Source organism: Numida meleagris, chromosome 3 (genome assembly GCF_002078875.1).
Source record: "Numida meleagris isolate 19003 breed g44 Domestic line chromosome 3, NumMel1.0, whole genome shotgun sequence".
NCBI classification, from domain to species: domain Eukaryota; kingdom Metazoa; phylum Chordata; class Aves; order Galliformes; family Numididae; genus Numida; species Numida meleagris.
This window is the reverse complement of record NC_034411.1, coordinates 36,252,777-36,267,530: the sequence shown is the minus strand read 5'-3', so window position 1 is coordinate 36,267,530 and position 14,754 is coordinate 36,252,777. Positions and strand designations below refer to the sequence as shown.

General features: G+C 43.0%; 1 protein-coding gene across 16 annotated transcripts in view; it reads right to left on the bottom strand.

The window, feature by feature from the left end:
- RGS7 (regulator of G protein signaling 7) overlaps window positions 846-14,754 on the bottom strand; it is a 271,402-nt gene continuing 257,493 nt past the window's right edge. For 15 of the 16 annotated variants that reach the window (XM_021391124.1, XM_021391127.1, XM_021391132.1 and 12 more), the window contains one exon: window positions 846-1,392. In XM_021391124.1, coding sequence (XP_021246799.1) covers window positions 1,231-1,392 — 162 coding nt within the window. In that variant the 3' untranslated portion in view covers window positions 846-1,230. The remainder of the gene's footprint in view (window positions 1,393-14,754) is intronic. The other variant, XM_021391129.1, reaches the window with a different exon arrangement.

The window sequence follows — 14,754 nt, the reverse complement described above, 5'->3', positions numbered from 1 at the left end:
TGGCAACTGTGGGCCAAATAAGCATTTACCTTTTCAGGTTGAGCATACTGCAATAGTGAAACAAGAAACAGCTGATCTGATGTTTTAAAACCAATAGTATAATTTGCTCAGACTTCAAGATGCATGTGAGTTGCCCCTACATATCCTCACAGTTTCCTTTCCCTTTGTTTTGTGAAGACTGCAAGAAAATCTTGCAAAGACAACACTCCAGTGATTGTTTTGGAAAAGAAAGACATCAGTAGTTCACTTGCTCACCACAGTCCTCCCAGTTGGAATTCTCTTCCTGTTCACAGACCAGTCAGACCCCCAGTGAGCAGAGCTCCTCATCTCGTGTAACAGTTTCACAGCAGTCAGGTATCAGGGCACCCCATGGGCAGGAGCGAGAGGCTTTACACGTCAAACTCTGCCTGTGAAAAATGGAGCTGCAGCTTTTGTTCTTTACCTCTAGCTCATGTCAGCTTCCAGTGTTACCAAGCCACCTTCTCTGTGGCTGTTAACACCAAGACAATCTCCCCAGGTTTTCTTGGGGACAAAGACTGTTTATTAAAAAATAGGTTTTGCTAGATCATTTTGCATGGTTCAGTTTACCTTTTGGTACCAATATCATATTTAAATGGTTTATATATTAGTTAAGGACAGTTGAGTCATTACTTCATCAAATTTTGGTTTCATCTGACCTGATAGTTCCCATTCCAAGACCCTTATCCTTAGTATAATTCTGTCAAAATACCATTTTCTGAACATCAAAGCTTCAAAAGATTTAAACTGCTATTGCCACTGACCTATATCCAATAGAAGAAACATATTTTTACTGCGGAGGAAAATGAATTTTTCATGCTTCTCATATATTATCTTTATTAAACATTCTGACAGATATGCATCCATTTATGATATGAATAACCTATGGCTTAGTCTGCAAATGCTGGCTGAAGGTTCACAAGAGCAGGCTTTTCTGTGAACTTTCTGTATTTGTATGTTCAGTCAGCGCAATGCTTGAGACTAATGCCTGTTTAGCAGTATTTTGCACTGCACCCCCATGGCTACACCAGGGAAGCTGAGTATTTCATAATCTCCGAGCAGCTTGATTGGAGCTTGATTTTCTTCTGAAATAGTGCAGGTTGTTCTGAGGAGAACACATAATGACAATTATCTCCTACTCAAATCCTTAGTGTCTAACATACAAAGCTCCACTACTGCTCAGTGCTAATAGAGGTTTCAGTTAAGCAGAGCTTATGGAAGCATTTTGTAGTCACTAGAAAAAAAGTGTTCTTTGTGCGTGCTGTAGTTCAGAGCTGTAAGGTCTTTATGAATGGTTACTCTCAAAGCGTTACAGAAGTTCCCGTGTTCAAGGTGGTTCCTGGCTCCTCGGAAAAATGAATGTGAGGTTCCAGCCTGGGAGGAGAGAAATAAGTGAAAAAGGAGCATCCTTGACCTAGGCAGGAGAGGTCTGCCTAGAGCAGCTCTGCAGCAGTCACCAGTCAGTGCTAAGCTGGGTCAGAGGAAAGAACAAAGGTGAGCGCTGACCCCAGTGAACACAATGAGCACCAGTGAATGCAAAGTCCCAGCCAGAGTAACAGCTTCTCCAGCCTTATTTGTCAGAGGAAAGATTTTCAGATTACAAAACTAGGAGTCACCACATGGTCATATAATCACATAACTCAGGACACAGAACATCCTTGAATGAGATCCAATTTAAACTTGAGTACGTCTTTTAGATTAAAAAAGCAACAACAACATCTATTCTCGATTTAAAAATTATGAATGAAAGAAAAGCCACAACATCCTATTGCTATCCATGCCAGTAGATGCATATATCACTGGTGTAGCTGCTTCCTCCTGTAAAATTGTCCAACTCTTGCCACCAGGTCTTTTTTATATCTTTATTTGCTAGATGGGAAGAGCATTAGTCCTGAGGTAAACACTTACCGTCCATGACTGGTAACTCTTTAACCTTTAAGCTCAGAGGACTGGGTACCCAAAGCTTCTACTAGAAGGTGCTTTCCAGTCGTTTAGTTGCTCTAAAAGCTGTTGTCGTTCAGGAGGACTTTAGGAGTGCCTGAAGCAAATGGGATGCTTCAGAGCTCAACACATAAATCAAAGAAACAAGACTTCCCTGTCAAAAATTCATATCCCCAGGAATCACAGCAGTTTTGGACCAGTTTTTCTCCTTTGAGTTTGTGTTCAGTTGATGATCTGAACACAAGTCTACACATCCTGCTTAAAGTTTTTGTGAAGAGTGCTCCTGCCAGCAGGCACAGCCTATGCTCTGTGTTCCTCTATGTCCAGTCTCATCTTTGTCAGCAGTAGAAATGACTATTGTTCATTCAGCTGCCATCAAATGACCAAGCGCTTCACATTTTCTCTGCTTGAGATCCTTTAATCTTCATTATGTACAATAACCCTAATCTTTGTAATATTTGCCAATGTTTTAAGTGATGGTTTTATTCTCTTGCCAATCCTTAGTAATAGTAAAGTAACACCATATTTTTGCAGGATACTACCAGACATAAAGCTGTTCCCTGCTGAACTGTTCCACTGCAGAAACATTAGTTTGTAACACCATTATTGTGTGTAGCTTCATTTCCCTGAAGTCCCACATTATTATTCACTTAATGTCTAAGATATTACAGAGTTAACTGCACTGCATTTTCATCTCAGAGATATCTCTCTCTAGTGACGCAAGAAAGCTTGGCAAACAGAAATCACTTTCTCTTTTTCTGTCATGCTTTTCAGCCAAGAGTGCCAAAGGCATTTATTAATCAGCTTCATTTACTAATTGAAACTATATAGTCTATGCACTATCTGAAATAATAGATTATACATAGGTAAAGTTAAAGCCACAACAAAGATAAATAAAAGTTTCATGTGAACTTAATGATAGAACATGAAGAGGAGCCTGAGAGAAAAATGGAAACAACTCGCTGGTGCCTTGTTTTACTCATGGAGATAGATTTTTTTCTGTCTGAAAGTGGTTCATATTCAGTCTTTCCAGGCTGGACAACAGTATCCTGGGCTGCATTAAAAGAGGGGTGGCCAGCAGGGACAGGGAGGTGATTGTCCCCCACTACTCTGCCCACATGAGGCCACATCTGGAGTACTGTGCAAGCCTGGGGCCCCCAGTACAGGAGGGATGCAGAACTGTTGGAGTGGGTCCAGAGGAGGGCTGGAGCACCTCTCCTATGAAGAAACCTTGAGGGAGTTGGCCACGTTTAGCTTGGAGAATAAGAAGTTTCCAGGGAGACCACATTGTATACCTCCAGTAATTGAAGGGAGCTTACAAGGAGGAAAGGAATCAACTTTCTACATGATCTGATAGTGACAGGACAAGAGGGAATGGCTTTTAACTAAAAGAGGGGAGAATTAGGTTAGATGTTAGGAGGAAATTTTTTACTCAGAGGGTGGTAAGGCCGTGGCACAGCTGCCCAGAGAAGCTGTGGGTGCCCCATCCCTGGAGGTGCTCAAGGCCAGGTTGGATGGGGCCCTGGGCAGCCTGAGCTGGTGGGTGGCAGCCCTGCCCACGGCAGGGAATTGGAACTGGATGATCTTAAAGGTCCCATGCAACCCAAGCCATTTTGTGATAAAGTTCTGTGATTTACTCTATGCATGAACTCTCTTTTTTCCTTTATCAAATGCTGCGTGTCTCTTGACGTGTCAGATAGGTCTCCATCAAACAATTCTCACGAGGCTGCCAAAAAGCCACAAGTATCACACAGAAAAAAAACCTCATGGCTTGTCTGCCACATGAATTTCTGCAAAAATAACCAGCTACAAATAACCAGGGATGCATATTTTCCATGATTCATGCTGCAGATTCTGCCATAGACTGTGGAGCTGTTGCACAGAATCTAGCCTTCACACGAAAAAATGTTACCAGCCCATATGATGGTGAGGGAAGCCTTCCAAAACAGGAACTGAACATGAATCAGGTCAGGATGACTCAGATTGTTTTTGTGATTCTGCAGAGAGACAATCTGAGATAATAGCTGGGTTGTGTGAACTATTGCTATAATTTATTGCCGTAAAAATTCAAAATACAATGACTTACATTCACATTACTCTTGTGAATTAGGTTTTTACTTTTACTATGTATTCCTAGATCCTTTGTGTGAATAGATGCACTGAATATATTTATAAATGTCTTCTGGATGCTTCTTAGGCAATATGTGAAGTTTCACCCTAACAATCACCGCAATGTCCCTTTAGTGGGCCGAGTAAGTACATTTTTATATGAAGACAGTACTGTCACAGGAGGACTGAGTTACTTAGGTAGGTAGCCAGCCTGAAGACACTGAAGAATTCATAATATGATCATTACGTGTTGAAGTTGGGAGCTTATGATAGAAAAACATTTCCAGATGGTAAAAAAAAAAAATCATTGGGAAAAAGAAGGCCAAGCCTTTAGTTAAATACATAAATTAGATTTTTGCTGCTTTTAATGTGTGGAAAGAAATAAACCCAGGCAATTTCTATTTCACAGAATAAAATTACCACCTGGTTGCTGCAGCCAGTGTAGCGTAGGCAGCACTAAGTACAGTACAAGGACATCTCTGATTTTTGTGTGCTGTACAGGCAGGTTAAGTAATTGGTTTTAATTTAAATAACCAGATCTCATGACTAAAGGTGCGAAAAATTCTTCTTTAGAGCTGTACTCCATCTTTGCCAGAAAGCTGTTCTCAATCAAAACTATATTTATCCATTATTTACCAGTTTAGTCAACTGAGGACAAGCTGTACTGAAAATATTTTTTTAAATCATCCAGCCAGGCAGCAGTAGGAATAAGGAAAGGAAAGAAAGAAACAAAAACAAAACAGAAAGACAAAACACATCTAGAATTCCAGGGAAAGCCTTTCTGTTGACTTTACTAGGGTTTGGCTGAGAACTGAAGTCAGCAGATGAGAACGATGGTTATTAAAATATGTGAGAGAGACTTGAGACTTTGAATAAAGAGAAGGGTGAGGGAAGGAAGAAGTTTGCAAGGAAAAGAAAAAACTGCAAACAAATAACAGAAGTAAAAGAAAAATGGGAATGCAAATTAGAAGGTATGTGAACATTGACAATAACGGAGAGAGGTTATTTATTTATTTGTAGCTTTTCCAGAGTGGGTGCTGGAGTCACAGGGTAGGTTTATTATGGCCAGGAAAGTAAAACAGCTGCAAATCTCAGAGAAAGACTATTCATATATGAAATGTTGGGAATATCACATCTAGGTAGTACTAACAGGAAAGATTTATCTTTTCGTTGTAAATTATGATTAATTTGGAAATGATCAGGGAATTTTTGCTACGAAAATTGTACTTGGGGTCCTCCCATTGTGAGAATATTTTAATTTGCACTTTCTACCCTGACAAAATGATTTTAGTAGTGCAATGTATTTTATGAGTGCAAAAAATATAAATTAATGATGACAATGAAATGACAACTAGTGGTCAGGTAAATGAGCCCGCAGCAAGCCTTGCATTAAGGAAGGCCAGAGTCTGAGTTTTAATAAGAAAAAAATCCAAACATGTTAAGAAGTGTGGCTGTAATTATATGACTAGCAAATACTTCAAAAATTAGCCCCTGTTGGAAGAGTAAATGTGAAAGGCGTGTTTTGTCTTTTTAATCCATAACAGAGACAGACACATCTTCAGGGGAGCAAAATGCAATGCTTTCTAAACTATGGAGTCTTGACTGGAGAGCAAACATGTGATCTGAACCACACCAAGCCTGGGGATGGAACAGTCAACTTGCTGGGAGTGCACCTTTGCCCAAATGATACTTAATGATTCAATGACTCTTACTGACCTGAGTGTTTGTGCTCAGTGAATGTCGATGTTTTTCACAATGGCAGAGAAACTCTGGATCGTTCTTCCTTTTTTGTTGTTTTTTTGTTTTTTTGTTTTTTGAGAAAGAAAAGAGGAAATAAACTGGATGAGCTCCTTTTTCTTAAGTAAAAACTTACAAATAGGCAGACAGCATAGAAATAGGTAGTTGATCAACAGATGGGTAATAGATACAGACTGCTTGCTTTTTTGCTTTTTTTTCTCCCGTGCTTTTCCAGTTTGTAAGACTTTAATTTCCTTAGGTTTCTGATTCAGCTTACAGTGCAGTGAATGGTTTCCATTTTTATTTTGTCAAACTTAGGTAATTACAGCTTTCTCTGTGGACGTGGGGAAGGAGCCTGTAGTCTTTACAAGCATGTGATAAATGATGGATGCACATGCTGTTGATATTCCAACTAGATGAACATAGGCTGCCAAACTTCACATTAAAAGACCTGTTTACTGTTGTCTTACAGCCACGAATTGGAACAGAGATGACCCATCACCATAAACATCTTCTACACAGCCCAGGTCATGGCCAACACCTTCTTGCAGTGCATCGAGGTACTGGTGTCCTTGTGAGCTGCAGCACCTCCTCACCTTTGGGCCCATGGAAGCTCTGTAGACTGTTTGCCTCTGTTGTAGAATACCTCCTCCAAGGCCACCACACTGCTTCCAACACAGTTCTCAGGCTTGGGCTTCCCCTCCACGCACACGGGCACCATGATCTGGTGTTCCAGGTGAGAAGGATATTGCTCTTTTCAACCTCTACATAGGTACAACGTGGTTCTTAGTACAAAATCAAGGAACAATCTTGCAAAGTTCTCCAAATCCTTGGAGAATGCAGTAAGGAGAGCCTGACGGACAAAAGCCACCTCTGATGAGAGACAAACTGTCACAAAATTTCTTTTCCTAGCATGCATCTCAGTTTGCTAGGATGCTTCATCACTAGCTTCCAAGTGGTAAAAGATCATATAGGATTGCACAAAAAAGTTATGTGAAGCCTTGCTAGGAAGGGAAAGGAGTATTTGGCAGCAGTCTCTCAAATCGTAATGCTTCAAAAGCATAGCTCTGTCACTAAATGGCCTGCAGGAATCACAGCAGCTTCCAAAAATCTAGCTTTTCCCTGGAAGTGATCAGATCTTCCTTCCTCCATCATCAGCTGACAGGTTTTGAGCCAGCACAAATTACTAGTAATAGCAGCATTAGTGGTAGGGTCATTGCATCATCTAGATTGAAAAAGACTTCAGGATAATCAAGTTTAAGCATCAAGCTAACCTTCCTAAACCATGTCTGTTAGCAGGAGCAGCAGCAGCAGTGACAGTGGCAATACTACTATTACTAGTAATGCTTACCCCGTCAGTGCTCCTCACAGGAGGCTTTGAAGACCACTTTTCCAGCAGCGCTGTGCCAGTCACACACACAGCAGGCAGCAGCAGAGCACATCTGTTTCAAAGAACTTGCTGCCTGCAGCAGGCACTCCCATGCGCACGTACACAGAGGCACCAGCAGACTTGCTGTAGGACGCTGTGGGGTGGGAGATCTGTTCCTACCGTGGCCAAGGACAGAGCTGAGCTGCCTGTGCCGTAGCGGTAAGCCACATGCAGCCCGCACCCTGCTGCTCTGTACATGCAGCACCACGCGGCTGCACTCATTCACCGGCACAAATGCCAGCCCTCCTGCTCCCTGGGAAGCCAGCACCGCTCCAAGCTGTGTGAAATCCACAATCAGACCCCTTGGTTTTGGCTCCCGTGCCTGCCCAGCCACGTCACCAGACTGTCTCAGTTTTACCAAACCATGCAGGCACGAGTGAAGTCTCCGGGTACTCCGGGAGCATCCTCCTGCCTGCTGCCCACCTCAGAACGCGACCCCCCACTTCGAGTGCATCCCTTCGAGTTATCCTTCATTTGTTTGTTGGTGTGTTCCCTCAGATCTGCACATCGCTTTCATTATTTGAACATCTGGAAGTTGTCACACGCTTTCTCTGACCGTGACCATCTGAAATATTATCCAGCAGGACTTGAGGGAAACGCAGCGAGGAAACAAAAACGTCCTACTCATAACAACATGTGGCAGAAATTAGTGAATGACACCATCCCAAAGGGGAGTGCCATATATCCAAGCAGAGAGAAACTCCTCTCCATCTCCTAAAGCCAGGACAGTTGCTTTACATAGCACCCGGTCGAGACATAAAAAAATATTCCGTAGAAGTACGTAATATATTTTTTGATTAAGCATCATTCTCAGCAACCCCAAGACACGGACGAGGGGCGTGGGGAAGAGCACCAAGGCAGCCTGAGATCGGTGCCCGAGAAACACTCATCGGTTCAGCACACACCTCCCCCCTGGGCCCCGCTCCTGCCCCGCGGCTCCGGGCTGGGGGCGCCGTCCCTCGCCACAGCGCCACCGCGTGGTGAGCGCCACCGCCTGCGGGGCTGCGCGCCCCCGCGAGGTGTCAGCAGCCGCCCAGGTCAGGGCGGGGAGGGACGGGGCCGCTCCCGGCAGCGCTGTAGTGAGAGGGCTTGGTGAAATGAAAGGAGCTTTCTGTGTTTTCTTTCTGCCAGCAGCAGTTCTCAGCGAGGCTTAACCAGAAGAAAAGTGCAAACGGAAAGAAAGGGCATACGATCACTTCGGAACAATTGCGGAGGGGGAAATAAATGACAACAAGAGAATCAATCAAACAAAAAACAAACCAGCCCCAGTTCCTACCCCACCCCAAAAATTGCAAAAAAAACCACCTCAACCCCCACCCCCTTTTTATTGCACCACACAGTTTGCTTTGCTGTGGTAAAGAAAATTGTTTTGACTAATGTTGCCTCCTTTGGTTTTGATTTTATGCTCTATTTAGATTTCTTAGATGATGGATTGTAATGGATACCAAAAACGTCCCATCCAATACATGCACAAAATCTGTATTTTAAACCATTACACAAGTCCGAGTCAGTGCTACTGCTCCACTTGTACTTTTATCCTTAGCAGAAATAAAATCTCGGCTGTATCGTGGCAGATTGGTGCTGATAACACTGACCACGCTGGTGCTGCCACGTCAGTACCAATAAACAGAGCGCTGCAGAAGCCAGGGCAGAGCTGCTGGGAGAAGCCAACACAGCACTGAGGATGGATGCTGAGTGCTGCAGGCAGCGTTTCTCTGACAGAGTGGGAACGCGCAGGCGGCCACAGGACTGCAGGGCAATGAGGGGCTTTGAGCTCCGTCCTGGCACAGGCACTGTCAGGGCTAAGAAAGGGACGCAGCATCTAATGTCAACTTGAAAAGTCCTTGGCACACCAGGAACTGAAAGGTTTTTCTTCTTCCTTCTTTTCTTTTACACGACGCAAACTTTGTTTAGATGAAAAGTAAACACGGTGGGCTCAGCGTGGTTGAAAAGCACACAGATCAAGTTCCTCCAGTGCCTGACCTCAGCCTTTTAGATCTCTGTGTTGAGCAGTACCAGCAAGCACGTGCATCCCGCAGTCACCCTCTCCTCTGCTGCTTCCACCAGAGCTTTGCTGGGACACACAGAGCAGGGCTGCAGCCACCTCCAGCCGCTCACGAGAGGCAGAAGTTGGTGGCTGTAATACATGCACCAGTGCCGCTACTGTGGTGGTTATTTCTGTGCTCTGTCCATTCCTCCTTTCTTGTTCTGTTCTTTCCTCTGGGTCTCTTGGCCTCCAAGCCCTTGTTTTTTTTCTTTTCTGGGGCTCATGAAAAGACACAGAGTGATCAAGGCCGCTCTGCCCCATCTGTGTCACTGGTGGAAAGAGGCTTTTTCAAAAGCTTCCAAGAGACACATGTGCGCTCCCCACATGGGAGGCGGGGTGGGCATGAGTGAGAGGAGTCTTCAGAAACATCTTTCAGAAGTAAAAAAAAGCACACCTTATTGTACCAAAGAGGTGACACAGCTGACATCCAGCTAGCAAGCATGACAGTACCCATGGAGCAGAAGCTGACTGCAACTTGAAGTCAGTCCTGGCAGGTTTCACATCTCTGATCGCAGTGGAAATCTGCTGGGAGGTTGGGGCAGGAGGAGGCAGTGGGAGATGCCAACAGAGGCATGGGGAGATCAGCAGATACTCAGCTTTTCTTGCAGATAGGAACCCCAAAGTGCAGTTTTAATGTGGCTGTGAGGTGTGTGTAGATAGTTGGGGTCAATTAGTTTGCCATTAGTTCCAGTCAGCTCTGACCAACAGATGTTTTAGAAAAAAAATCAGAACTTCCATTGTTTTTAAATCCTTTTCCCCCAAGTAAGATGTTTAAGTGTCAATAATAGACAAATACAAAAATAAACAAAAAAACAGATTATATCAGTCTGTGTGACACGAACTGCACTGTGAAAAAGCTCTTTGGAACAAAATGAAAGTCTGACAGTATGTGTTCCCATTACAGGAAAAAAATAAGGAAAGAAATCAAAATCCCTCCTGCACACACAGGCACCAAATGGGAGCACAGCTGCAGTGACTGCCCCATGTTTGGGTTATGTAACAGAGACAGGAAAGGATGAGGAAAAAAAACGAGAAGGGAAGCAAGAGCGGAGATCTAACCAGAGACCCAGCAAGGCTAGTGAAGTGATTCAGGTGAGGCAGAAGAAGAAAAGGACCAACCTAAACTGCCTTAACAATTACAAAGGTATCCCTAAAACTGGCTTTCTGGAAACCAGTTTCATCATTAAGTGAGCATTATCTGTCTAACTACCTCCACTGTATGTTCAATAGTTGACTGACAGTGTCTCCTTTAAAAACACCAGAACATTTTTTATAAAGGCTCTCTATTAATAATATAATAATAATATTCCACACTTACATCCCCTCCTTCAGAAAGCTGCCTGTATAATATGGGCTTCCATTGACCAGTCCATTAGTTTCACTGATACTACCTCCCAAACCAGCATGGATCAGGATTTAAAAACACTTCCTAATATTGGGCTTTAAGCTCCCTTTCTGCCTCCCACAGACACTTTCCTTCTTAAGGGACCTAGGTGTTCTGCATTACCCTGTGGACCCTCCCACTCCTCTGTTGCTTGCAGAGAAATCCCTGCTCCCAGTTACTCTGGATCACAAATGCCTGCAGTGACCAACCTCTTCACCTCCACCCCATCCGGAGTAATGAAACTAGACTTCCTTTTGTGTATATCTGACCAATGCACCTGAGCTAAGGAATATCCAGCTCCCTTCTACCTCCTTTCAGGTCTACATCGGAGCTTGCCCACCAGGCCTCCCCAGGACAACACCCCAGGCCCTTCCTCCACCCACACTTGTGATCTGCTTGGGCCCTGTAGGCACCACGTCTTCTCTACTTCAGTCATATATGTCATTTGTATGCTCTTTACCAATGTTAGCCAAGTTTAATTGGGAGGGAAAGAAGACAAGGCCAGATGGCCCACAGCTCCATTACTGTTTCGGTGGAATCATGCTCCAGACAAGTCAAGGGGTCCCAGCGAGGTGTGGGTTCCTGCCTTTATGGAGAGATCTGGAGGGCATTTTCAACAAAGAAGGTGCCATCACTAACAGCCATCCCCTGAAGTGGGGAGTTTGGGGCAGCTCTGGCTGGAGGAAGAGTGGAGAGTTGGTGGGAGCAGTATGGGGAAGGGAAGAGGTCCTGCAAGATCAAGTTCATGGTCAGAGGCATGTTCTGAGTCAGCCCTGGCACCAGTTGCTGACCAGCCTTTTCTTTAATGTTTTCTCCTTAATTTCTTGCCATTTCTTTCAAGTCCAAGAACATAAAACAGAGGGAAGTGCAAAGAGCATTTGTGGTCACTGTGTAGGAAAGTGACCATTAGAGACTGAGAATCCTACACAGGCATTACCTGAGGGGAGGGGAAGAGGAGAAAGAGAATCTAACAGAACAGAGGAGTCATATAAAAAACAGTGCATAAAAACAGATGAACTAGAAGAAATGTCATAGTCTTCAGGTTATACATTCAATAAAAAGGTGGAAAAGCAAGTTATATTAAAAATGCCATTGCTGTGCATCTTTCAAAAAGGTAAGGTGGAAAGGAGTAAAGAGGCAGACAGAAAAGTTACATGAATAATGAAAAGCTTCATTCATGTGACGTAGCAGAAGCAGCAGCCACAAGGTTAATAGCAAGGGTGGTAAACAGAATTTGTTTTGAAAAGCTGACATCTATGATGAACCTAATGAGAAATTCCAAAATCAATTAAAAAAAAAAAAGAGAGAGACAAGGTGAATGCATCAGAATATATTTTGTGAGCAAAGAATAATAAAAATTGTGCAAATGCCAATAATAAGGTAACATTTACAATTGTGTCTGAATATTATTTGATATTTACTATCCATGCTTACCCTTGTAAATAACTTTTGCAGGTTCTCAGAGTCTATTGTCGTGGCAATTTCTCTTAATAATTTGCATATACAGATCCCTTACGTCAAATACTGATGAAGACAATCACTATCACTCCTGTATTAGCGTTAAAGAGTTTGAACAGCAGATTCCTCACTCCCACTCATACAAATAAATGCCAGCAGGAAAAAGGAATACAAGTATTTCACACGTTAAATTCAAAAAACAGAAGTGACCTTGGTAAAAGAGAAGTACAGTCTGAAAAACTAGGATGCTACTCAATGGACAGCTGAAGACACCTCACTGACCCAGGAATAATGCACTACACCAATGGGAACAACCACCTACACGTTACTGCAAAGGACTCGGGAATCACAGTGCCATGTAAGCTGACACAGTTCAGCAGTGACCATCTATTGCAAAAGGGGCAAGCTCTGCCACTGAGCGTATAGGCAGACACACAGCTGGCACAACACGGACAGCAATCCTCCTCCTTAGAGCCTGGGCAGGAGCACTGCGGCCTCCACCGGGTGCTGTCCTCCATGAAAGCTCCATAACACCTCCAGTCTGGAGGAGAGCAAAGGAGTCAACCCACATCAATAAGGAAATATCCCTTTGGAAACACCAAGAGTGGCTGTAGTATTGCAGTGGCCATTTACACGTTTCAGCAATAATGGAGAGGACATATCATTATAGTCAATGTAGCAGCCTCATCAAAAACTAAAGGGATAAACTGAAGCAAAGATTTTACTGGGCTTCTTCAGCATATCTTCATCTCACAGGAGACAAAAGCATTAATCTGTTCGACCTAGTCAGATCAAAAGGCAAATCAGAACTACTTAGCGACACGCTTAAATGAATTATGGACATAGAATATGTTCAAATAAACTGTTGGCTGTTTCCCTTGAACATCTTGTGATTAAAACTTTATTTTAGAAAGGTCCCTGTAGCTATTAAATTCCTTTTAGCAAAATTTCTATGTTTTATGCACTTAAGTTAGTAAGTTCAGTGGTATTGGTTCTATGCATGACATCTTTAGCTAGAAAGGAAATTAAAAATATGGTAATTTTTAAATCTGAATTCAAACAGCTGCTAATAACTTGGCATAAGGATAAATAAATGGAAGAGCCACAAAAAATCACTGATGATTCCCGACTGTTACTTAAATAAAACAGCCTTCTCTCATTTCAGTCATCTGCTTTGGCTTTCATTCATATTTTTAATAAATAAATATCCTAAATGCATTCCTGCCATTCTCATTTTCTGCAACTGTTTTTTGTTCTCCTATTTGTTATTTCTTGGAGGACTACCTGGCATTTATGACTTAACGATTTCAAATAATATTAGGGGTGCCATTTGAAAAAAAGCAATTCTGTATATTTGGTACTAAGAGCTTTCTTTGAGAAAAAAGATGTCTGAAGGAGCAGCCGCAGCTGGTGCTGTCGGATGGTTTCTGTGGGCTTTGCTGGCAGCCCTGCCTAGTGCTGGCGTCTCACCAGTGGCACGCCGCCTCTCCAGCACCCAACTGCTCCATGCACGAGTTCTCCTCCCTCATCGGTTCTGTTCTGGTCACCACAATTAATTTTCATTTCTTTCTTTTGTCTTCCCTTTCAGTTCATTAATTTTTGGCCAGTCTCCATGGCTCTTTCAGCTCAGCATTTTGCTCCTTCTCCCTTCACTCTTTAAGGCCTTTTCCCTCCCTTTTTGGCATTGTAGGTTCGGCAAGCAGCTTTTAATGGCATCTTACAGAAGGTCTGATGACTGTTCTGCTGTTCTCGGGTCAAGTGATTCCTTTAAAGAAATGCAGGGTGCTCCCAGCCTCCTGGGAGGTGCCAGGAGGTGCTGACTGATGGCTCTCCCCAGGAGGCAAACAATACAGCCCCTTCCTATTGGGTTTCTCTCTTGGTCCTTTGTTTTCCTGAGCGGATTTGTGACCTCACTGAACTTCCTAATGGATACACCACTGTGTAACCAAAGCTATACTTCAACTTGCTTGGTGGTTGCCACAGTAAGAACAAATAAGCCTTACCCTGGGTTAATCCTAATTTATGGAAGTGGATTTTCAGAATGTTTGGAAACAAACAACTATCTTTTCTCAGCAGGGAAGTAAAAGGATATTGTGCTTACTAGGAGTTCCCATTCAGTGATCAGGGGAGGGATGAAGAGATCTCAAATAAACCCTTTAAAAATCGACTGGCTGCAGAGCAGGTTTTGTTTGTGTTTTTTTTTTTTCAGCCAAATTCACTCACAAGTAACAGTGGAGTTGCATCACTTGAAACAGGCTCAAATGAAACCTTGATGGAGCTCCCTGACTACTTCGAAATCCTTACTGTGATGCATACTTTTACCTTATAGCCATTGTGTTAATTCCTCCGCAAATACAGGAAAAGACTACCATTCAACATAAGCTTCATATCTACTGAGGAAAAAGAAGAACTAGAATGAAATGGGTCTAGGGAGACAAATAATCCATGTATTTTTATTGTCCGGACAATGTTGCAAAATGATTTGAGAAGAAACAAAAATTATAATTTCCTTAGGGTAAAGCTGTATGAAATATTTAATGCGTGAATCTGAAACTTTAGTTATTTGATAGAAGCGATTCTTCAAAGCAGACATTGGTATCTAATTAGTTAAATCCTAAGGAAAAGCAGGCA